Source organism: Lepidochelys olivacea, assembly GCF_965140295.1.
Source record: "Lepidochelys olivacea isolate rLepOli2 genome assembly, chromosome: 8".
NCBI lineage: Eukaryota > Metazoa > Chordata > Testudines > Cheloniidae > Lepidochelys > Lepidochelys olivacea.
The window spans coordinates 74,585,487-74,608,262 of NC_140418.1; the positions used below are offsets into that span (position 1 = coordinate 74,585,487).

Below are 22,776 nucleotides of genomic sequence, written 5' to 3' on the forward strand. Positions count from 1 at the left end.
TTCATGATAAGAGGGAGGAACAAGCTCCTCCTGGCCAGCTGAGTTAAAACATGGCTGCAGTGTTGTCCGTGAGAACAGCCAAGTTTCTGCCCATAATGTGCGGCAGGAAGACCTGACAGGCCAGGCAAACTGCTTTCAGTTCCCTGATGTTGATGTGGAGAGAAAGTTCCACAAGAAACCAGAGGCCGAGTTTTGAGAGCCTCAGGTGAGCTCCCCACCCTAGCACTGACACATATGAGACCAAGGTCATTAATGGTTGAGGGTGTACAAAGAAAACACTTACACAAAGCGTAAGTGGATCCAGCCACCAATTGAGAGAGATGAGGGCCTGCTGAGGTACCGTGAGTACAGTGTCCAGATGGTGGTGGTCTGGCAAGTACATTGAGCCCAGCCACGACTGGAAGTATCTGAGGTGCAGCCTTGTATGTTGTACCAGGTAATGCACGAGGCCTCGTGACCTAAAAGTCTAATACAATTTCGAGCTGTTGTGAATGGATGACCTTTGAGTGCATTATCATCAGGGATCCAACTGAATGGAAATTTCCCTCTGGGAGGTAGATCCTGGTTTGAGTAGGGTCAAACACTGTCCCAGTTAACTCTATCCTCTGCATCGGAGTGAAGGCAGATTTTTCTGCATTTATCAGAAGGCATACAGCCTTGAATGTTCATAGAATCATAGGAGATTAGAGTTGAGAGAGACCTCAGGAAGTCATCTAGTCCAACCCCAACTAAATCATCCCAGCCAGGGCTTTCTCAAGACAAGCCTTAAAAACCTCTAAGGATGGAGATTCCACCACCTCCCTAAGTAACCCATTCCAGTGCTTCACCACCCTCCTAATGAAAGTGCTTCCTAATATGCAATCTAGACTGCCCCACTGCAACTTGGGACCATTGCTCCTTGTTGTTATCTGCCACCACTCAGAACAGCCTAGCTCCATCCTCTTTGGAACGCCCTTTCAGGTAGTTGAAGGCTGCTATCAAATCCCCCCTCACTCTTCTGCTGACTAAATAAGCCCAGTTCCCTCAGCTTCTCCTCATAAGTCATGTGTCCCAGCCTCCTAATCATTTCCATTGCCCTCCGCTGGACTCCCTCCAAGTTGTCCACATCCTTTCTGTAGTGGGGGGCCCAAAACTGGAAGCAATACTCCAGATGTGGCCTCACCAGTGCCAAATAGAGGGGAATAATCACTTCCCTCAATCTGCTGGCAATACTCTTAATGCAGCCCAATATGCTGTTAGCCTTTTTGGCAACAAGGGCACACTGCTGATTCTCATTCAACTTCTTGTCCACCGTAATCCCCAGGTCCTTTTCTGCAGCCAGTCGGTCCCCAGCCTGTAGCAGTGCATGGGATTCTTCCATCTTAAGTGCAGGACTCTGCACTTATCCTTGCTGAACCTCATCAGATTTCTTTTGGCCCAATCCTCCAATTTGTCTAGGTCACTCTTGACTCCATCCCTACCCTCCAGCGAATCTACCACTCCCCCTAGTTTAGTGTCATTCGTGAACTTGCTGAGAGTGCAATCCATCCCATCATCCAGATCAGTAATGAAGATGTTGAACAAAACCAGCCCCAGGAGTGACCCCTGGGGCACTCCACTTGATACCGACTGTCAACTAGACATGGAGCCATTGATCACTACCCATTGAGCCAGGTGATCTAGCCAGCTTTCTATCCATTTTATAGTCCATTCATCCAATCCATACTTTTTTAAACTTGCTGGCAATACTGTGGGAGACCATATCAAAAGCTTTGATAAAGTCAAGGGATATCTCGTCTACCACTTCCCCCATATCCACAGAGCCAGTTATCTCATCATAGAAGGCAATCAGGTTGGTCAGGCATGACTTGCCCTTCGTGAATCTATGTTGACTGTTCCTGATCACCTTCTTCTCCTCCAAGTGCTTCAAAATGGATTCGTTGAGGACCTGCTCCATGATTTTTCCCGGGACTGAAAGTTGACTGGATGAGTTGAATGTTGGACACTACCTGAGCCCTGGACTGGCCCTTAGCTAGCCAATCATCCAGATAAGGGTAGACATGCACCCCTAACCTCCAGAGAAAAGTGGACACTACTGCCGTGCATTTTGTGAACACCTGCTGAACCGAAGACAGACCGAGAACTGTGGGAGAACTGTGAGTGGCTCACTATGAATCTGAGGAACATTGTGTCCTTGGAATATCAATTTATGAAAATAGGCATCTCCTAAGAGTGGCGTACAAACCCCGGGATCCAGGGAGGGGATAATGGATACCAGGGTGACCATGCAGAACTTTATTTTCTTGAGATAGTTGTTAAGCTGCCGCAGGTCTAAAATGGGTTTGAGCCCACCCTTGGCTTTTGGGATTAGGAAATAACGGGAATACAACCCCTTTACTCTTAAATTCTATGGAACCTCAGCCACCCAAAGGAGAGCTTGAACCTCCCAGACAACAAGTTCTTCGTGAGGGGTCCCTGAAGAGACACGGACGGAAGGTGGGAAGGAAGGGTAGAAATAAACTGGAAGGTGCATCACAGTTTCACAGTGCTCAACACCCAATGGTCCGGGGTGATACGGGACCACACACTGAGAAAGGGGAAAAGGCGATTTACAAATAAAGGCGAAAGAGTCTGGCATCACAGGAACTGGTAGAAAGTCCTCAAGCATCCCATCAAAATACCTGCTTAGAACCCCCTGGATGACTGGGGGGGCAGGTAGTGATATAGAGGTAAAAGTGGGGGGTGGCCTATGCCTAAAACCTCTGCTTCTCTCTCTCTCTCTCTCTGCAGATCCTGACAGCCAGACAGGGCAGAATACCAGATGGCTTTTGAGGTCTGTAGGGCTTCCTTGAAAGGAGCAGGTGTGTATAATCCAAGGGATTTAAGGGTCGCCCTGGAGTCTTTTAGGCCATGCAGTTTCGCATCAATGTGTTCTGAAAAGAGTGAAGCTCCTTCAGAAGATAGGTCCCGTTGGAGTCGAGAGGACTGTAGCCACGAACTCCTGCACACGACCACTGCCAAAGCCAGGGACTTGGCTACAGAGTCAGCCGCATCCAAAGCGGCTTGCAACAAGGTCCTCACCACTGATTTTTTTTCCCCTTATCCACCCATGAGAACTGTTGCATAGTCTCTTGTGGGAGCAAGTTCTTGAACTTCTGCATGGAGTCCTACATATTAAAATAATACCTGCCCAGCAGCACCTGCTAGTTTGCAATTCTGAGTTGGAAACTCCCAGTAGAATAAACTTTCCTACTGAACAAGTTTAATTTGAGTCTTTTGATTTTTGGGGTTTCATCCTGATGACCCTGCCTTTCTCTCTCATTGGCAGCAGCTACCAGCAGGGATCCTGGGCGGAGGATGGGGGTACAGGAACTCATAACCCTGGGCAGGAACAAAGTATTTTTGTTCAGCCCTTTTAGACGTGGGGGGAAGGGACATGGGGGTCTGCCACCAGGTCTTAACAGGGTCATCATAATGGCCTCACTGAGAGGCAGAGCTACTTTTGAGGGGTCCACAGTGGCTAAAATGTCAACCAGGCTATGGGAGGACTTTCTCTACCTCCACCTGTATGCCCAGATTTAAGGCCACCCTCTTCAACAACTCTTGGTAAGCCTTATCATCTGGGGGAGGCAACACTACCCCTCCTGAGACTGCCTCATCGGGAAGGAGGCCAGCACCAGCTGTGGAAGCTCTTCTCTTTCTTCCTCAGCAGGATCTGGTTGAGCTGGTTCATGCAGTTCGGCTCTGGGGTCAGTACCAGAGTCCAGACCAGGCTATGTCCAAGAGGACAATAACGCCTTTCTTTTTAGGTCACCCAATAGGCACACCTGGAACAAGCCCTGGAAACTGGGGAAAACCCCAGGGGTTCCAAAAGGACCACTGGACTGGCATAGGTCCCCAGTGACCTCCTGACCATGCACTCGATGGTACTCCTGTGTCTGGATGCACTGAAGGGTGGAAATGCCTGGAGGAGTAGCTAGAGAGAGGCTCCTTGGATGGGAGGAGTAAGACCCAACCTCCAATTCAGTCTCTCTCCAATGTCCATGGTGGTTCCATTCCTACCAGTGCCAGAGACCGGTACCATGGTTTCCCTTTTGACAGTACCGAAGGCATAGTACCAAACAATGACAGGATCCAGTGGATTCCCTCCTGTCCATTACGCACCAATAACACTGAATCTTGTATTGCCAGTAATACCAGTACCAACAGCAAAAGAAATTATCTAGCAGCAGCAAACGCCATGTGATTGGTACCAATATAGTATCAGTACTGTGCTGTGTGCAGATGTTAACAGCTCTTCCAGTCCTGGACTCGACAGTGCCTGCATAGGCGTCAGAGTCAACGGTGCCAACTTTTGCAGTACCAAGACAGAAGAGTAGAGTGCAATCTAAACCAATCTGATCTCCAGGCCTGGCCATCTTCAGTGCCAGGGATCACCCCCTCTCAGCCATGTGGGATGGTAAATCGGTGCCAGGACTCCAATACAGTAGGAGGAGCACTCCTTACTGATGGCAAGGCACTTGGTGACAAGTCTGACCGGCCTGGCTCTGATGGAGGTCTCAGTGCTGCCTCCATAAGCAAAAATTTTAGCCTGGTCTCATGGTCCTTCTTTGTGCGAGGCTTAAAGTCCCTCCAGATCCGGCAATGGTTCCCAACATGAGCTTTTCCCAGGCACTTCAGGCAGCTTGAGTAAGGGTTGGGCAGGGGCATAGCCTAGTTGCAGGAGGCGCAGAGCATAAAGCCTGGTCATCAAAGCATGCCTCGGCACAGGGGAATGGACAAAACTCTTCTAAAACACGAAGTTACGGAACTTCACTAAAATTAGCTAAAACTGACTAAAAACTAAAACTAGACAGAGAAGAAAAGACAACTGAGAAAGCTTGCAAAAGCAAGGATAGCAGTTCTAGCGACCGTCATGGGCAGTAAGAAGAAACTGAGGGGGGCGCAAGGGGTGTCAGCTGGGCGCTTTATACCAGTGCTATCAGCGTGCAGCAGCGGGCACTCAAACTGCCTCAAAGGGTATCAAATCAGTTTGCAGTATCTGACAGACATGTTAATGGAGGTATTAATTGATTTCTTTTATGGTAGTTGATGTTCTTTCAGACCAAGCAACAGCCATAGAAAGTTTTGAAGGGGATCAGATCCTCTCTAGAATAGCTTTCCCTATATCTGAGAATGTTTCTGTAATGCCATATTTTATCCATCTTGAAACAGTGGAATTAAATTTTTTTTAAAATAGAGACATTTGTGATGAAAGGACACAGAGGATGATTTCCTAAATTGTTTTTTTCACTTCAAGTATATCTTCATTGCTTTCCTCACATCAATCTTGTGCCATGTTTTCTCTTTCTGGTGTTGGGGTTTGGGCAAAAGTGTGGCAATGCAATGTCCTATGTGGTATGAAAGGCTGTACTGCCTCCATATAAGAATGATTTGTGAATATGAAACACAATCTTGTCCTTATGGAATATGTAGCAGGGTTTACATCTTAGTAAGACAGATTTCTGAGACTTGTCTTGTTGATGTGATTCCTACTAAGAAGCAGATTTTATTAGGTACAAATGATAGAGCCTGATGTCTCTAGTTAAAAGGGGTGAGGTGCAAGGGCTTGTAGTCGGGGGGTGAAGTCCAGAAACATAGATCTGACTGATGTTTTGGATAGGTACACTGCCTTTACAAAACTAGACCCCCAGAGATGGTCCACTAGTGATTTGAATAAGCATGTATTTATAACACCTTCAAATCTCAGGACCTGAGACATCACGATGAAGCAATTAAGACAAGTCCAGACTATCATAAAGAAAATCTAAATGAACTGAAATGCCTGGTTTCTTTGAGTTAATTTCTGTTTCTTAACAACTACCAAGAGCACTCTGTCCAGACTTGTATAGACAGACCAGGTGGATGGGCTGCAGGAGAGGACAACAGTATTTAATCACCTTGGAAGAGTATTCATCCAGGTTAGATTTTTAATACACAGGCTGTCTGGGTCAATTAATTTGGGTTTGGATATCGGAGCAGACCCTGTGATGGGAGATCCTGCTGGCAGGGAAGATGTACTGGGTAAGCCCTGTAAAGAGAAAAACAGCCTTCCCTGACAATTAGGAGTGAGGAGTATTATCTGGTTTTTATACCATGGTTCCCAAAAGAGAGAATAGGAGGAAAGGGAGAGAGGACCTGGTTGGTCTCTTGGACATTTTCTTTGGTTTTTTTTTTTTTGTTTCTTTGTTTGTTTTTTCCTCTCTCCTTTTCTCTTCTGTGCTTTGGATTCTTTACTTTTCTTTGGACTTTTGGAGGGATCTTCCTTTCTGGAAACAGTATCCCCTTTTTCTGGTTAAGGCTTTTCAGTAAGGTCTAGTCTAAGTGAGTGTCTTTAAGTCTTCCCCTTTATCAAAAATATAATTTGAGATATATTGCAAGCAAATGTCTTCATAAGGATTCCCTTCTTATTCCCAAAAGTTCTGGAAGTCTGACAGTATATGTTGGATTATTTCACCAATGACTCAATTACTCATTAAAGCATGTGAGAGGGGATCCCTTCAGATTTCCCTTTTAGACCAGGGTTTGCAGGGATATCCTGACTACCTGTGAAGACTTCCTTGGGAACTTAGATAGACCAGCCTGTTGAGTAGTAAGGAGGCTTTTGGAGGCATCTCCAGGGGAGTCTCAGCTCATAGACCAAGGAACAAAGGCCAAAACCTGCGTTCCAGACTCAGAACCTCTACCCCGGCTGGGCAAGGATAACCAGATTGGGAGCAGTTGTTGGCAAAGTTCCCCATCTGCAGCTCCAGAGAATGTTTATTCTCTAATGGAATACTATTTTAGCTTAGGCTTTTCTTTTGCTTGCTCCACGATGAGGAGGAGGAAGTGGCTAGTCAGCAGTTCCATAAGTGGTACCATTCAGAAAATGCTCCAAGATGGACAGAAAAAGTTGCATTGGTGGGTAGATGATTATTCACTACTGTTCCAAAATAAGCTGTTGAGCACAAGTACCGTGGGAGCGCTAAATTGCTGCTCTATCTGCACTGCTGGATGCAGAACACTGACAGAACGGACGTGGCCAAGCCAGAGAGTCTTGGGACAAATTTCAGCTGCCTTTGATATCTGCATGGAAAGGTGTGCAGTTGGTCTGGACTGAGTGGAGGAGAAAACACATGTAGCACAATACAGTAAAAATGCTAGGGTCAGTTCAGTTTTATCTTTTACCTCCTGCTCATAAGCCTCCTTCAATGAGTCTATTTCTGATGAAAGCTTTTTTATCTTGGCTTGCATTTTTGCTTGTAACTGAGCTTCACGTGCTTGGGCAGCACCCAGTTCTTCTGCCAAATGGTTTGCACGAGCTTCCTATAAGATAGTATATAATAAATGTTAGTGGCACTTTGCACTTATATGGCACCTTACATCCAAACATATTAATTAAGACTGAACTTTTTTTTCCCATTTTATGCAGTGGCAACGATTAAACATTTACCTCAGTTGTCCACACTGAGTCAGTAGCAGAGCAAGAAACAGAACCAGAAGCCAGTAAGCCACAACCAGTTTCTTTTTAGGTAGTTTCTAAAGCAAATCCAAGCCAATTGAATAGCACCAGAATATATTTATATTCATTTGACTAGGATTTATTTGTAATAAACATGGTACTGGCCATTGTGTCACCATGGCCAGTACCCCCAAATGATTATTAAATCATTAGAAACAAGGTTTTATTTATTATTCAAATCAGTTTCTTTAAACACAATTTTTTTTTTAAAGTTAATTTGTACTGTTCATCCAAAGCAGTTCTAATAGATTCAGCTAAAACAGTGTGGCTATGCAAGTAGGTATTGCCAGAGACTAATGACTGGCACAGGAGTAAATTAAATTAAATGTCACGTTCATTGAAAATATTTCATCATGACCTGTAAGGTTCACTCTCTCTTGGTATTTCTATGGCCATTATCACTGTAGTATCTGAGCACCTCTCAAACACTGATATATTTATCTTCACAACATCCTTGAGGTAGGTAAACATTATACTCATTTTACAAATGGGGGAGAGAGGCAGAGAGATGAAGTTCACAGGCAAGAGTCAGGACCAGAATCCAGACCTCCTGAATCTCAGCACAGTGTCTCAAGCATAAGAGCCTCCTTCGCCTCTTTAATCATTGGGTCTTGCTTTGCAATAAAGTTACAAAACCCCCTACTGTATACCCAAGGCTCAGTTATAGCTTTTAGAATAATCCCTTCCTGAATTGTCCTCAATGTGAGGCAGAGGCTAGAAGTTATAACTCAGCCTCATGCACATACAGTAAGGGTTTTTTTTAAATAGTTTCATTGCAAAGCAAGACAGTGATTAAGGAGCAGAAGGATGCTAATGTGTTTAAGTGAAGCACAATACCTCTGGAGCATGGTGGGAGTGAGGTAGGGGAATATACATGGTGCATGACTACCTCTTAGGAGGATACAGCATGCATGCCCCTCCTCCCCACCCTCTTTGGAGGTGGCTAATACTCTCGGGGCACTAAGAGGGACCAGTATTTTGTTCAGCAGAGCTCAGGAACTGAATCTGAGTTTGACCCCGTGCAGGGAGAAGAAGAAAGAAAGAAAAAAAAAAAAAAGAGGAAGATTGGTTGAAGGCGCCCCTGCAAGAGAGTCACCCTCGATCTACTTCCTAGTAGCTAGTTTCCATATGTAAATATTTCAATTAGTTCCTTTTTGTTTTATGTACCAAAGGGACCTAGATTTTATTAAAAATAAATAAATAAAAATCTCCAAGTCATTAGTATTTTAAAATTAGGGCATTTTGGGTTCACAGACACCCATATTTGAACTCTTATTGAAAGTCTAGGTTTTTGTTTAGTTGTGTTTCAATTCCAATCTGTCTTTTTTCTTAGTTTTATAATAAAAATCAGCACAATACTTCATTGTCAATACAAAACTAAATACATGTATCTGGGCTGACAACTCCATACACCAAATAAACTGTACAGTCCACTTTCTAAAATCAACATTGTTCAATGAGTAATTCCACTCCCACTTAAAAGCAAAGCTATTTTGAGTATGTTACATGTTTGGTCACCTTTTCTCGAGACAGATGGTTCATTTCTTCCAGTTCTTGTGAGAGTCTGTCCGTTTCTCTTTGAGCCTGAACCAACAGCCGGCGAGTCTCCAAAAGCTCCAAGTGAATGTGCTGCATCTGTTCTCTTTCTAGCCTCAACTGCTGACCTAAATCTAATGCTTCCTTGTACTGGTCTGCAATGCACTTCTCCTGATCTTTCACTATCTGTAATAGGTAAATAATTTAAATTCTTAAAGAAAACAGATATTGAATTATTTGGTTTTTAAATCAATGTAGCAACCCTTTTTGATTCCATTGATTCTTGGAGATTACAAAAGAAGATAGCAGATCAGACCTGTGGTCTATGGCAAGTCCCATCTATTCCAGTACTAACTCTCCGAAAATGGCCAGTACCAGATCTTCAGAGGAAGGTGCAAGAAACCCTACAGTGAACATTTTATGAAGTAACTTGCCCATAATAGAAGCTTTTTTCTAACGCACATAAATTAGTGCTTGGTTCATACCCTGAAGCATAAAAGTTTATATCCCTTCTAAAATGAATTAGATAAGATACAATATTTGTGTTCTCTTTTTCCATATAAATGTCTTTTTTTTTTTCTGAATCCTCTATAGCTCTTGGTCTCATTGATATCTTGTGGCAATGAGTTCCACAAACTTTTTTCATGCTGCATAACTAGCTATTACATTTTTAAATTTTTTTAATGTTTTGCCTTTTCAATTGCATTTCAATGAAACCCATTTCCCTAGCTAAGTCTGAAGGTTGCTAGTGCCTAAAACAAGCAGCAAGATTGCCTTAAAAGTCCCACATAATGAAAAGTTTGAGTGTGTGCTTTGGAATCCTAGTTTAATTTATGGGATTCATGATTCTGCAGACAAATACCAGGAGAAAGGTATAGAACTCTATTTTTGAAGCTTATACTCAAATCAATTTGTTAGTCTCTAAGTTGCCACAAGTACTCCTTTTCTTTTTGCAGATACAGACTAACACGGGTGCTACTCTGAAACCTGTTTTTGAAGGGAGATTTTTGAAGTCTATTTAAGCCCATGGGAGACCCCTCCATTTTGTCTTCAGCTGGCAAAGGAGATATCCTTGGGGGTGGAGAGGCTACCTGAAAGAAACTGGAACAAAAGAGAGTAACTACAGGGGGTGTGAGTGATTGCTGGACCCGGACTAGAAGGAGATTAGTCTGTAAAAGGAAGGTTACTGGAACTGGTGAGGTTTTGTCTGTATTCAGTTTTATTAGACATAGACTTGTGGGTTTTATTTTATTTTGCTTGGTAATTCACTTCGTTCTGTTATTACTTGGAAACACTTAAATCCTACTTTCCATATTTAATAAAATCACTTTTTACTGATTAACCCAGAGTATGTATTAATATTGGGGGGGGAGGGGAGAGAACAGCTGTGCATATCTCTCCATCAGTGTTACAGAGGGCAAACAATTTGTGAGTTTACCCTGTATAAGCTTTATACAGGGTAAAACGGATTTTTTCAGGGTTTGGGCCCCACTGGGAGTTGGGCATCTGGGTGCCAAGGACAGGAACACTTCTGTAAGCTGCTTTCAGTTGAGCCTACAGCTGTTAGGGGACGTGGTTCAGACCTGGGTCTGGGTTTGCAACAGGCAAGTGGGTCTGGCTCAAACCAGGCAGGGCACTGAAGTCCTACACTGACTGGGCACAAAAGCAGGGGCAGAAGTAGTCTTGGCACATCAGGTGGCTCCGAGGTGATCCAACCCGTCACAGGAGACTGGGAAGATCTATACACAACTATTTCTAAACAACTGGTTACACCAATACCATGACAATCCAATAATGAAAATACAATAAACTTCAGCCAAGAACTCCAGCAAGTAATTTCAGTAGAAAAAACATACCTACTTGAAAGCATTACATTAAATAAGATAATTTTCTTCCGTTGTTTATTGCTTAGTAAAATAAACAAGTCATTAGACTGAAGACAAAGAATGTTCAACTAATAAACTAATAATTGGAAAAAACACATTTATCCAAGAAAACAACTTACTTTTTCAATATCTGTTATTCTATGTTGTTTTCTTTCAATTTCCTTTTTTAGTTGATTTATTTCTTGATCTCTCTGGAGCAGTTCGAACTCTTTTTCACGAATCTCATCTTTAGAACGCTGTAGCTTGCAATCTAAGCTCTCAATCTAAATACAAAAAACATTTAAAGTCAGAAGAACAGCTTTCCCCCCCCACCCTTACGGTACACCATGAAATCCTGACAAATTCAAAAATTAGAAGTAGTTCAGATACTACATCTGCCTTTGAGTTTCCTTACCAATTGATGATATTTTACCAACACATTTTCCTATTTTAAAGAATGATTTAAGGTGTATATTTTAGGAAGTAACAAGGCTGGCTTCTCTTAATATAGCACAATTTTTTTTTTTTAATTGGTGAACTCTAAATAATTTCTCTGGTTAAAAAAACACACCCAAAAAACAAAGAAACCTCCAAACTATTAATATCATTTTGGTCTTATCCCAAGCCAGCTCTTGCTTGCATCCATTCCCCAATCTCCTGCAGATACTAGGTTATTCATTCTCCCATGCTAGCCAGATTTTATTTTAAAATCATTAATAAAAATACCTGTTTATTGCGTTCTTTAATTTCTAACTCAGTTTTCTCCAAGCTACCTTCTAATCTAATTATTTTTTGTTCCATTTCTCCCCTGTGTTCACGAATAGTCATATCCAACTGGGTAACCTAAATATAAGAAAGAAAGAGAAAAAACAACAACACTGTTTTGAAATAGTATTTAGAAATTTAGAAACATTCTTTTATGGAATATAAAAGAATTCAACACACCTAATGAAACTAATCCCTTTTCGCCCTGAGAATGTGGTCCCAAGTGTAATTAGTGAAACAGATCTAAGAATGGATTAGAGATCTGGCATTTAGAAATCTATTCTTAGAGGCCAAGTAAATAAAGAGAAGGAAAAAACAATTCTAATTCCATAATTTCACACATCTTGTCCATACCTCAACACAGAGAGCACAAGACAGAATGGTTACTCAGCTTTACACTGAGTTATTTGAGTAGATCAGGGTGGCCAACCTGAGAAGGAGCCAGAATTTACCAATGTACACTGCTAAAGAGCCACAGTAATACGTCACCAGCCCCCCATCATCTCCCTCCTCTCCCAGCACCTTCTGCCCACCAGCAGCCCTGCCAATCAGTGCCCCCTGCACCTCCCGATCAGCTGTTTCGTGGCATGCAGGAGGTGGGGGGGGAGGGGAGCAAGATCATAGCAGGCTCAGAGGAGGGGGTGGGAAGGGGTGGAGTGGGGGCAGGGGCCGAGGCCTGTGGCAGAGCCAGGGTTTGAGCAGTGGGCACCCCCCAGCACATTGGAAAGTTGGTGCTTCTAGCTCCAGCTCCAGAGTCTATGCCTATACAAGGAGCTGCTTATTAACTTCTGAAGAGCCGCAGATTGGCCACCCCTGGAGTAGACTCCAAGAATGAGGATCTATACTGACAATGTGCCTACATAATGCACTAAAGCAAAAAATGGCCCACAGCTCCCATTGGCCGGGAACAGCAAACCATGGCCACTGGGAGCTGCAAGCAGCTGTACCTGCGGACACTCAGCATCTCACAGCCCACCAGGGGCTTACCCTGAACAAGCTGCAAACCAAATTTGGGAACCCCTGATCTAGTCAAATGTGCTCAGATACTGAGGACAGGGATACCGGTAAATAGATAGCATTTTTCAATGCAGGTCTTCATCCAGTTTATCAAATTCTGACAGGAAGTTGCCTGTGTCATAAAGTTATTACTATAAATGAAGAAAAGTCTTGGGGATTTACAGAAGGGTTTTGTTCTATTAAAGTAGTAGTTATGGGCCCTCTTAGCACCCAAAGTGTGTCACCTGACCATCCCTGGGCGTAGCTTGAGGAAAGTGACCATTTTAGGAATGAATTTGGGAGGAGTATACAATACCACCTTGGCATAAAAATAAAGGGAAGGGTAAACACCTTTAAATCGCTCCTGGCCAGAGGAAAAACCCTTTCACCTGTAAAGGGTTAAGAAGCTAAGACAACCTTGCTGGCACCTGACCAAAATGACCAATGAGGAGACAAGATACTTTCAAAGCGGGCGGGGGGAGGGGAGGACGACAAAGGGTTCTCTCTGTCTGTGTTGTCTTTTTGCCTGGATCAGAGCAGGAATGCAGGTCAGAACTCCTGTAAAGGGTTAATAAGCAATCTAGTTAGATATGCGTTAGATTCTGTTTTGTTTAAATGGCTGATAAAATAAGCTGTGCTGAATGGAATGTATATTCCTCTTTTTGTAACTTAAGGTTTTGCCTAGAGGGATTCTCTAGGTTTTGAATCTGATTACCCTGTAAGGTATTTACCATCCTGATTTTACAGAGGTGATTCTTTTACTTTTTCTTCAATTAAAATTCTTCTTTTAAAGAACCTGATTGTTTTTTCATTGTTCTAAGATCCAAGGGTTTGGGTCTGTGTTCACCTATGCAAATTGGTGAGGATTTTTTAATTAAGCCTTCCCCAGGAAAGGGGGTGTAGGGCTTGGGGGAATTTTGGGGAGAAAGACATTTCCAGGTGGGCTCTTTCCCTGTTATATTTGTTAGATGCTTAGTGGTAGCAGCAATAAAGTCCAAGGACAAAAGGTAAAATAGTTTGTACCTTGGGGAAGTTTTAACCTAAGCTGGTAAAAATAAGCTTAGGGGGTTTTTCATGCAGCTCCCCACTTCTGTACCCTAGGAGTTCAGAGTGGGGAAGGAACCTTGACACACCTTATTCTCATATCAAGTTGGGTGAGGAAAGTCAACCCATTTAAGCTTGAAGCTCACAGACCATTTTAGCTGATCTAATGGACATGATAAACAGTCTTTGGGGCAGGTGACAGAGAGAAAATTCCTCCAGAGGCTCTAATAGAGTCCATCAGCTTGGTCAGCACTAGGTTGAAGCCTCACAAAGATACACAGAAAAAATTTAGACATACCCTTTACAAATGCCTCAATGGTAGGCAAACAGACATAGAATCACTTGAACTGGAACACAATATGCAGCTAGGAAAAATGAACTGTATTGAACAAGTCCTCATTTCTTGAAACGTACCAAGCGGTCTTAGTGATCATTAGAGCATTAGTAAACGCTGGACTTGTTATACTTTAAATAAACACTCCATAGGATATTCTGGTAATATGCTTAGAAAGATCTAACCTGAGCTGCTCTTTGTTTCAGTTCCCAGTTCCTTTCTTTCAATGCCTGATCCATGTCAAGAAGTTCTTGCTTTTTGTCCTCAATTTCATCCTTACAGTACCTGCAATTTCCATATAAAAACAATGTAGATGTTCTCTCTCCTTTATAAAGCTAGATCTCACCAGCTCCCTTCCCAGATTCCAAAAAAATCAAGTTTTCATAAATCTGATAGATGTTATAGTCTAAAACTCCAAATGTTTTTTCTTTTAAAAATGTTTAATTTAATTTAATTTTGATCATACTTAGCATTCTCAAACCCAACTTCCTGGTTGAACAGTTTCTGCCTTGGTGCTGCTCTGACGACATAGCGCATCCCTTCTTCTGACTGTACATCTTGGAGGGGAGAAATCTGAAAGTGGGTGTGATACATGGATACTTGAAAAAGGAGAGAGTGATTCCACCACTGCCTTATCTGGAGCTTCCTTATCTCTTGAGGCCCCTGCTTCTCCCTGTTGCCTGCCCTAATAGTAGCTTCTTCAGGCTTTACTTACCAGCCTCCTTGTCCCCACACTGGTGTCAGGTGCTGTTGCATGCTCCATTCCTGTTTTCATATGGTTTGTATGGGTCAGTGGAGAGGAGATAAGAAAAAGGATGGAGCATGCAGCAACAAATGGTCCAATGGGGGGTGGGGGGAGTGGAAAAGCACGTTTACATGGAAAACAATTAGGTAAAGCCTTTACAAGCCACAACTGTGATAGATAAACAGATGGAAAGAGTAGGTACCTCAGGAAATGAAAAGACTCCTTCCCCTCGCCCCTAGTGGCTTTGCCTAAGCACCAGAGATGGAAGATAGAAGTCTGATGTCACTGGGTCCCTCTGTTCTCTCCTCCTGATAGTGGTGGCATGCTGCACCCTGTAGTTTTCTCCCCCATGTCATGGCCTCCTTTAGGACATAAATGACAGGGCCATAGATGGACAGACAGAGAGTAGTGCTGCTGTAAGTGTCACCTTCTATATCAACAAAGCAACTCCCAGGCAGACCCTTTCTCAACCAGGAATTTTAAATTACAGCTGTCAATTTAAAACTTCATTTATTTTATAGCGTACTCATGGTGTAACACACTTCTTAGCTATAGAAGCATTCAGAGTGCTTGACTGAGCAAACTGAATTAAGTTCTCTTTGAATATACACCATGCCAGCCAAAATTTTGCAACTGGGTTATCTAAAGTTAGGTAACTAATTCTGCATTTAAGCACCTAAAACGTAAGTGGCCTGATTTTCAGAATGCTGGGCACCTACTTCTGTGGATGCTTTGGCTACTTAGCACCTCTGAAAATATGGCCACTTATGTTTTAGGTGCTTAAATGTGGATTTAGGTGTGTAACTTTAAGCACACACATTTGCAAATGTTGGCCTCTGTTCTTTATTACAAGCTTAATTATTTTAAAGTATAGGTAAACTTTGAACTGAGCAAAAAACCTGAATGCTTTTCACGACTATCTTCAGAATGGAGATTTCCCACTAACTTTTCTATTAAAATTATTTCAGAACTACATTGCAATAAAAAGTGTATACTGAAAGTTTCATTAATTTGCTATAGTAAAGGTTAAACAGTTGTATTGTACAAGACCATCATTGTTTTTACTGTCATTTAACAGCTTTGGACTTGGGCAAAATATTAACTTTTTTTTATTATTGTTAGTTATTTTTAAGGCATTCCCAAAAAATACTTTAATCTTAGTATTTTCATTTTTAGAAACTAAAAATAAACTGAAGAGCTACTTCAATGAGTTATCCAAGGACCATGAATTTTATATATATAAAATTTTATATATATAAAATTCATGGTCCTTGGATATATATATCCATCCATCAGATTATAGGGGACTGCTAAAAGATGGGAAGCACCATCAAAACCAAGAGGCATGCTTCACTGTTCCTAAAACAAAACAAACAAAAAAAATCACTGGGATTAAGTCTTCAAGACCTGAATAGGAGTTAGCTCACCTAAGTTCGTCTGTTAGATCCTTGATAGCAGCATACTTCTCCTCCAGAGAGAATTGTGCATTCTGTAGCACATCTCGCAGTTCCTGTAATTGTCTCAAAGTGATTTTTAATTCTCCATGGGCATTTTGTAGTTCAGCCTCTAGCTCTTCTATTCTGTGTAAAGCATCCTTTTGCTCAGTCTCACTCTGAAGCAGTTTATCTTCCAGATCACTCACTGTTATGTGAATAGAAATTGAAAAGAAAGGGTACTCACCAGTAACTGGTTCTTTAAGTGTCACCTCTATATGTTAATACTTGCAGTATGCACCCACCCCCAACGTCACTGAGCTTTGAGGACATTCTAGAAAAGCGGAGTCCCATTCAAGACTGCATGACCAATCCCTCTGTGATGCTATGAAGGTTGTGCACTCCCCAACCTCCTCACTTCTTTTTGCTAACTTGGTCTTTAAGAGAGTTGAATTCTGAGGAAGAAGTGAAAGTAGGTGAATAGTGGGGAAATGAAGAGGCAACACTCAAAGAAAGAATGGTTATTCTACAGACAGAGATATTGGGTTATCATGATATATATAACCAGACAGTAAGATATATATCCAGATAGTAAGTGTGAATCCCACTGTCAGTGCACGTCTTGTGTGCAAATACGGAATGTTTTCAATAGTAACGTTCTGGGGCTTTGGGGGCCACGTGTGCCCTGTGGCTCCTCGTGCTCCTGTAAAAGAGCATAAAAGGTTTCTTGATGTCAAGGAGGGAAAAGACTTCAAGTCCTCCTTGAGGAACGGGTGCATTTTCTGCTCTGAGCTGCATTTACACTTGAAGCAGGTATGACTTTTGGCATCCAAAGTGGATGGCATAAGGTTTCTCTGTCCTGGGGTCGGTGCTAGCACTGAGGTCATTGGTGCTGATGAGGTTGGCAGAGAGAATGCCTACACCAGTGCCAATGACATTGACATTTTTTAGGCCTCTTCTCCCTGGCAGAACCAGAGATATGGTGCCTTGTTACCCAGTTACTAGGACAGTTATTAAAGATAGCCTCCTTGACTCCAGCTTGGAGGCTCTCTCTTCTCTGGGATCAGATGCTATCTTCAGAGGAATGCTCCAAGAATATCGACTGGGGATATGTCCTTCCCTGAGGCAGGAGAGAGATCTGTTGTGCCCATCAATTAAAGGCATAAGACCATCACACAAAGGACAGGGTATAAACCCTGTGGGCTTAGAGTCTGCCATTACTAACTAAGCACTTTGCTCCACTGTTCAAGGAAATATGTGAGGGTCTCCCCTCCATCTCTCTCTTCTTTCTGGGGTGGAGGGGAGAACAGATTCTCCAATTAAAATGAGAAAATTTTTAATAGGGTGAAGAGGATTTCTTCAGAAAAAGATTGCATATGAAACAGAAGAGCAGACTCAATGTTCCATCTTGATGCCACAGGCAGGGATATGCGGGGCAGCTTGGCCTTTTTGAATTGACAAGACCGCCAACAGCTGATGTAAGGAACACAGCATCTACACAGATTCTGTGTTACCCTAACTACACCAACATAAGCCCAATGCCTCTTGTGGAGGTGGAGTTATTATGTTGGTGTAGTAGGGCACTTACATCGGTGGGAGCAAGGCTGTAGTGTAGATACTGACATAATTAGGTCGACATAAGCTGCCTTACATCAACCTAACTGTGTAGTGTAGATCAGGCCTGAGGGAGGGTCACAGCTGCACTGCCCTTTATGCCCTGGCATGAGAAGAAATAAGATGCATGAATGGCCATTGAATGGTGGACATTCTATTCAAAAGATTCTGAGCTTGTGTACATTAGGGGCATATGCCCCTATAGGGGGACCCATTTTAACTGGTTCTTCTTTTGAATGTCACTGCAAGAAATCTACCTTTCTTTGAGTTGGCCTCTGCATATTCCTAAATGTGGGAGTTTAGTAAGGCAGGCTCAGAAGTTCTAATTAAGCAGGAGCTCCAGAATTACCCTCCCAAAGTATGTATCTGATCTAAATACCAGGCTGCTGAGTATGCAGTGCTGCATAAATGTGTCAACAAAATTTCCTGCAGATTTCTATGATGACAATATTACAGAAGCAGGCTACTAAGATTCACTCTGATAAGGTGGCATTATGTCCTCTAGCCCAACACATCTTGGTACATAATCTAATCCATTTTGACAGGTACTAAGTGGAAATGGCATTCCCTTCACACTGATCCTCAATGGCTACAAACAGTTTAGGTGCCTTCCTGAATGTCTTAGTTAACCCTATCAATGTTGTATAGAAGCCTAAAGATGAGACTTTGCATTGGTAGTGATTTTCTCCCACACAAAAAATACACACACTTTATGAACTCCACTCTGTTTTGTGAATGCCATTTATGAGTGTAACCTTCACTGTGGACTAAAGCATCCATTTTGTAGCTGAGATTGGATACCTAGTGGACAGACGATGGCTGAGAAGCTGTGGCAGAGCGGTCAAGTGCCACTGACATTGAACGGCTCTTTCCTAATGGAAAAATGGGTTTTCTACCAACAGGACCATTGATTTAGACTCTCTCTTTACACAAAAGCTGATGAGGGTGGGAGCTGGAGTCTCCCCATCCCAAGCTTGCAGTACATGAGCACTCAAGGGACACAGTCAGTTTTAAGAAGTTATCATTCTCTAAGGAAATCCAGAAGCAAGATAGCCAAGCCAAGAAGGCCAGCAGGGCTGCCTGGCCTAAGGACTCAGACCACACCCAGGACTTACAGGGGTGGTGAAATCAACTGAGAGGGATTGCGTTTAAGTGTTTCTTGTTTTTCATCTATCTATCTATAGCCCTCTTGTCCTTTTTTAAGAGCAAAGTGTTTGTTGATAAAAATTATATTGTTTAGTCTGTGTGCCTTGCTTTACTACCATGTTGTCCCTGAAGGGTGTAACTAGGAAACTAGAGGTCCCACAGGCAACTGAACTGTAGGGGAGAATATGTCTAAGCAAATGGGGGCTCAGGAGGGCTGCAGCATTGGTTACAGGGTCTAGCCAGAGTGCAGGGTACCACTGCCCAAGAAGCATGTCAGTCATGGGTATGCACCTGGGACTGCCCTTGAGATCCAGAACTACAAGCAGTGATCAGTCATTACTCAGATGAAGGGGCATAGAAGCACGTGGGATTCAGCAGTTGAATACAATTATAAGAAACTGGTGTCCATCCAGAGAATGAGATTGGACCGAGATTGTGACAAGAGACCTGAGCCAGTTTTACAGGGATACGGTAGGAATTTGAACTTTCTGATGTAGTTGTTCATCATCTTCATGTCCATGATGGAATTTCTTTATTGGAATGAGAAAGAATTTGAAGCTGATATTAGGCCATGATAGCCTGATAATTGGCGACACTGATTCTCAGTGTACCTGAGGCTCCATGGTGGAAAGGCACACCTCACAAATGGGAATATATAGAGGCCACCTAAAATGAAGAAGCCCATATAACTACCCAGATCTTTTCAAATTGCAAGATTATGAAAAGTCAAAATAGTCATATGTAGAGAGTCCCTCGCAACTAACTGCAAAATAAATGGAGGGGGAGAGAATCTACATAAAGCATAAGAAAATGAGCCTTAAAGATTTTTTTTTTTTTTTATACACATAGTAAATTATTTACCTTGTTGTGTTTTTTTATTTAGTTCTGACTGAGTCTGCTCCAAAGTCATTTCTAAGTGATTTAACCGCACTGTTTTAGTTTCACCATCTCGTCTTAAATGCACTAGTTCTTTCTCCATACCAATTAGCTCATCCTTGCACTGATCCATCTCCAGCTTAATCTGCCTGAACAAAACACAAAAGGAAAACAGAATGAACAAATCACAATTGGAATAATAAAGACAACACTTTCCCTCACCTCTTTGTGCCCCTCCAGGTCCTTGCTCTACCCCAGAGACTCCTGCAGGAGTCTTCTTGCTCCCTGCAGTTCTCACTCACTAGGCCATAAGCCTAGGAGTCACCTAATAGCTGGGCTCTTTCCCCTGCTCCTCCTACAGGAGCCAACCTGCAGTTCACCAGCTCAACTGAGCTCTGGCTGCCTTTATAAGGCGCAGATGCTCTTCAGACTATCACCTGACTCGTTACCCCAAAGCCTCAGTTGGAAGGTAGCTGATTACCCAGAGGTGAAGCTGAGCCCATCTTCCCTAGAAAAGGGCCAGTTATCCTGGACAGATTGCTATCTTCATACCTGAATCAATGCTTTGTGTATGCAATGAACGCAAGCAGAGAAATTTATACAAAGGCTGCATCTAATCAACTCTCTACGAGTGGGATACCATTTCAACAGTACTATGTTAAGCAAATCAATTTAACATACTGTATTATTTTAATTATTAATTATTATAATAAATAAATAATTTTATTATTATTTAGTTCAGGTAACAGTTCTGTATAGTTTTCCCCAAAGAAAATGAACGAGTTCATTTTATTATTTCATCCTTTTACTTGTATTTGTAAATTGAGCACATTGGTATGGAATAAAAAAAAAAACAGTAAGTGGGGAACCTACTGATGCCTTTTCACAGACATTATTCAGAAAAACGCCACATTTTAAGGGACACTGATATTAATTTTTGTAAACTATTTTTTTGGATAGAGCACTTTTTAAGCTGTACAAATGGAAAGAAATAGATTAAAAATCCTTAAATTATTTAGAAGGCTTTTCTGCTTCTCTGATGTTGACAAGAGTATTTTCGGCATGGAGAGTGGTCAACCCCCAGAGCAAAACCATCCACCATTTATTTTTTAAACCAACTCAAGTCCCAACTTCATGAAAGCACTTAGGAACATGCTTAACTTTAGACATGAAACTGAAATTAGTGTGTTTATGCACTCTTCCTGAATAAGGATGCTTTCCTGAATAGAGGCATATAGAAGGACTAAGCCTGGATATCTGTTTGTAAATTAACAAAAAATAGAAGTGTCCTTAAGCTAGAAATAAAGGCCTGAATTCAATAAAGTATATGGGATTATTAACATGTTTACAAATAGGCACATACTCAAGTACCTTGCAGAATCAGGACCAAAGTATTCTAAAGCTACATATACCTGTAAAACAAACACACTCATTTCAAGAAAAGCATCACATTTTGTAATACAATTTTTTAGTAGTTTTACAATATTGGATCTTCAGAATACACCAAAATGGGGGAAAAAAATTTTTTTAAATGTTCTACACATACCCAATTGTGCTAGTAAGTTCAACCACCTTCTGTCTTTTTAAATCTACTTCCTGAGAGGCTATAAGGAGCTTCCCTTCTGCCTTTCTCAGCTCTTCTTCTGAGTTTTCTTTCTGTTTTTGAAGCTCTTGCTCCAGTTTTGATACCTATTTAAAGTTGTATTTAATAGGGTATTTAATATCTATACTGTTAAAATATATATGAATAAAAATATCCCTCTTGAAAAAAATCACATATGAAGGGTTAAAAATATTTCATTTCTTTGGTTAGATCCTAAAATTGCACATTAAAATCAAATACAAATCTGCAAAGATACTTTTAGAGAATAAATTATTTCTTATCAGTTTAATAAGTGCTACAAAAGTAACTAGACCCAAAATTTCTTATTATGATGTATTGGTTTTTAATTATACACCTGCAGCCTGATTTTCAAAGTACTGAGCATCCACAACTCCACCTGAAATTAAGTGGCATCTCAGACACTCAGAACCTCTTATTCACTCAGGCTACTATAATAATGTCAATTACATCCGATAATTAAAAGATTATAAACAAAGTAAGCTATCAAATAGACAGATATTGCAATGCCATATAAATACATTTAAATATTTATGCTTACCTATTTAATTCTTCTCATTATGAATGTACTTTACCTGTTTTTCAAGCTTAATTTGGCTATCCTCTAGCTCTCCATTTCTAATGGTCTCCTGCTGTAACATTTGCTGCTGCTGCTGCAGAGTTTGCTGTAGGAGGACATTTTGTTCAGTAGTGTCCTGAAGATTATGATTTCTTAGTTTTATTTCTTTTTGTAACCGGTGCACCTGAAAAATACATTAATTTTCTTTAGAATGAAACAAAGATATTTATGCCTTATCTTGCTTCCATTTAAGTCGGTCATCCTATTGTTCTTCATGAGAGGATGATCAGACCCATAATGCAAAAACAAACATACAAAAAAAGGCTCTCAACTCTACTATGAGGAATAACAGGGAGACACTAGCACTGGCCGGCAAGGAGCTGAGACTGGTATCTGTTGCTTGGAGCATGGGCAGATGTGTGGGATCAGGGTGGGGGAACAGATCAGATCCTTCACACCCTGATCCTGCACTCCAATCCCTCCACCAGGACATGGCCCTCTCACACACCTGCTTGCGTGCCAAGCACTGGATCCTGCTCTCAGCTCCTCACCAGCCAGCCCTACAGTGTTTCCCCTGGACCTGCTGGGGACTATTGGGCTGGGGAGGGTGCGGGGAAAGGGAATCCAAGACTCCTAATAACTGCACTTTGTCCGTCCTGCCCCTTTCTCCCCACCTGCTAGTCACGAAGCAGCAGCAGCAGCAGTCTGGGTGAGAGCTGAGTG

The 22,776-nt window shown here is 42.0% G+C and overlaps 1 protein-coding gene and 1 long non-coding RNA gene across 11 annotated transcripts in view; one reads left to right on the forward strand and one right to left on the reverse strand.

Moving 5' to 3' along the window:
- LOC311525227 overlaps window positions 1–3,245 on the forward strand; it is a 34,352-nt gene extending 31,107 nt beyond the window's left edge. For 4 of the 5 annotated variants that reach the window (XR_014712720.1, XR_014712721.1, XR_014712723.1 and 1 more), the window contains one exon: window positions 2,770–3,245. This is a non-coding gene — a long non-coding RNA (uncharacterized lncRNA). Of the gene's footprint in view, window positions 1–1,901; window positions 2,136–2,769 lie in introns of all 5 variants that reach the window. The other variant, XR_014712722.1, reaches the window with a different exon arrangement.
- CCDC18 (coiled-coil domain containing 18) overlaps window positions 1–22,776 on the reverse strand; it is a 71,363-nt gene that overhangs the window by 9,799 nt on the left and 38,788 nt on the right. For all 6 annotated transcript variants that reach the window (XM_084637162.1, XM_084637160.1, XM_084637161.1 and 3 more), the window contains 9 exons: window positions 22,070–22,237; window positions 21,420–21,562; window positions 19,859–20,022; window positions 16,232–16,445; window positions 14,245–14,344; window positions 11,647–11,763; window positions 11,061–11,204; window positions 9,038–9,241; window positions 7,186–7,323 (listed from right to left, as the gene is read on the reverse strand). In XM_084637162.1, the coding sequence (XP_084493288.1) occupies window positions 7,186–7,323; window positions 9,038–9,241; window positions 11,061–11,204; window positions 11,647–11,763; window positions 14,245–14,344; window positions 16,232–16,445; window positions 19,859–20,022; window positions 21,420–21,562; window positions 22,070–22,237 (1,392 nt within the window). The remainder of the gene's footprint in view (window positions 1–7,185; window positions 7,324–9,037; window positions 9,242–11,060; window positions 11,205–11,646; window positions 11,764–14,244; window positions 14,345–16,231; window positions 16,446–19,858; window positions 20,023–21,419; window positions 21,563–22,069; window positions 22,238–22,776) is intronic.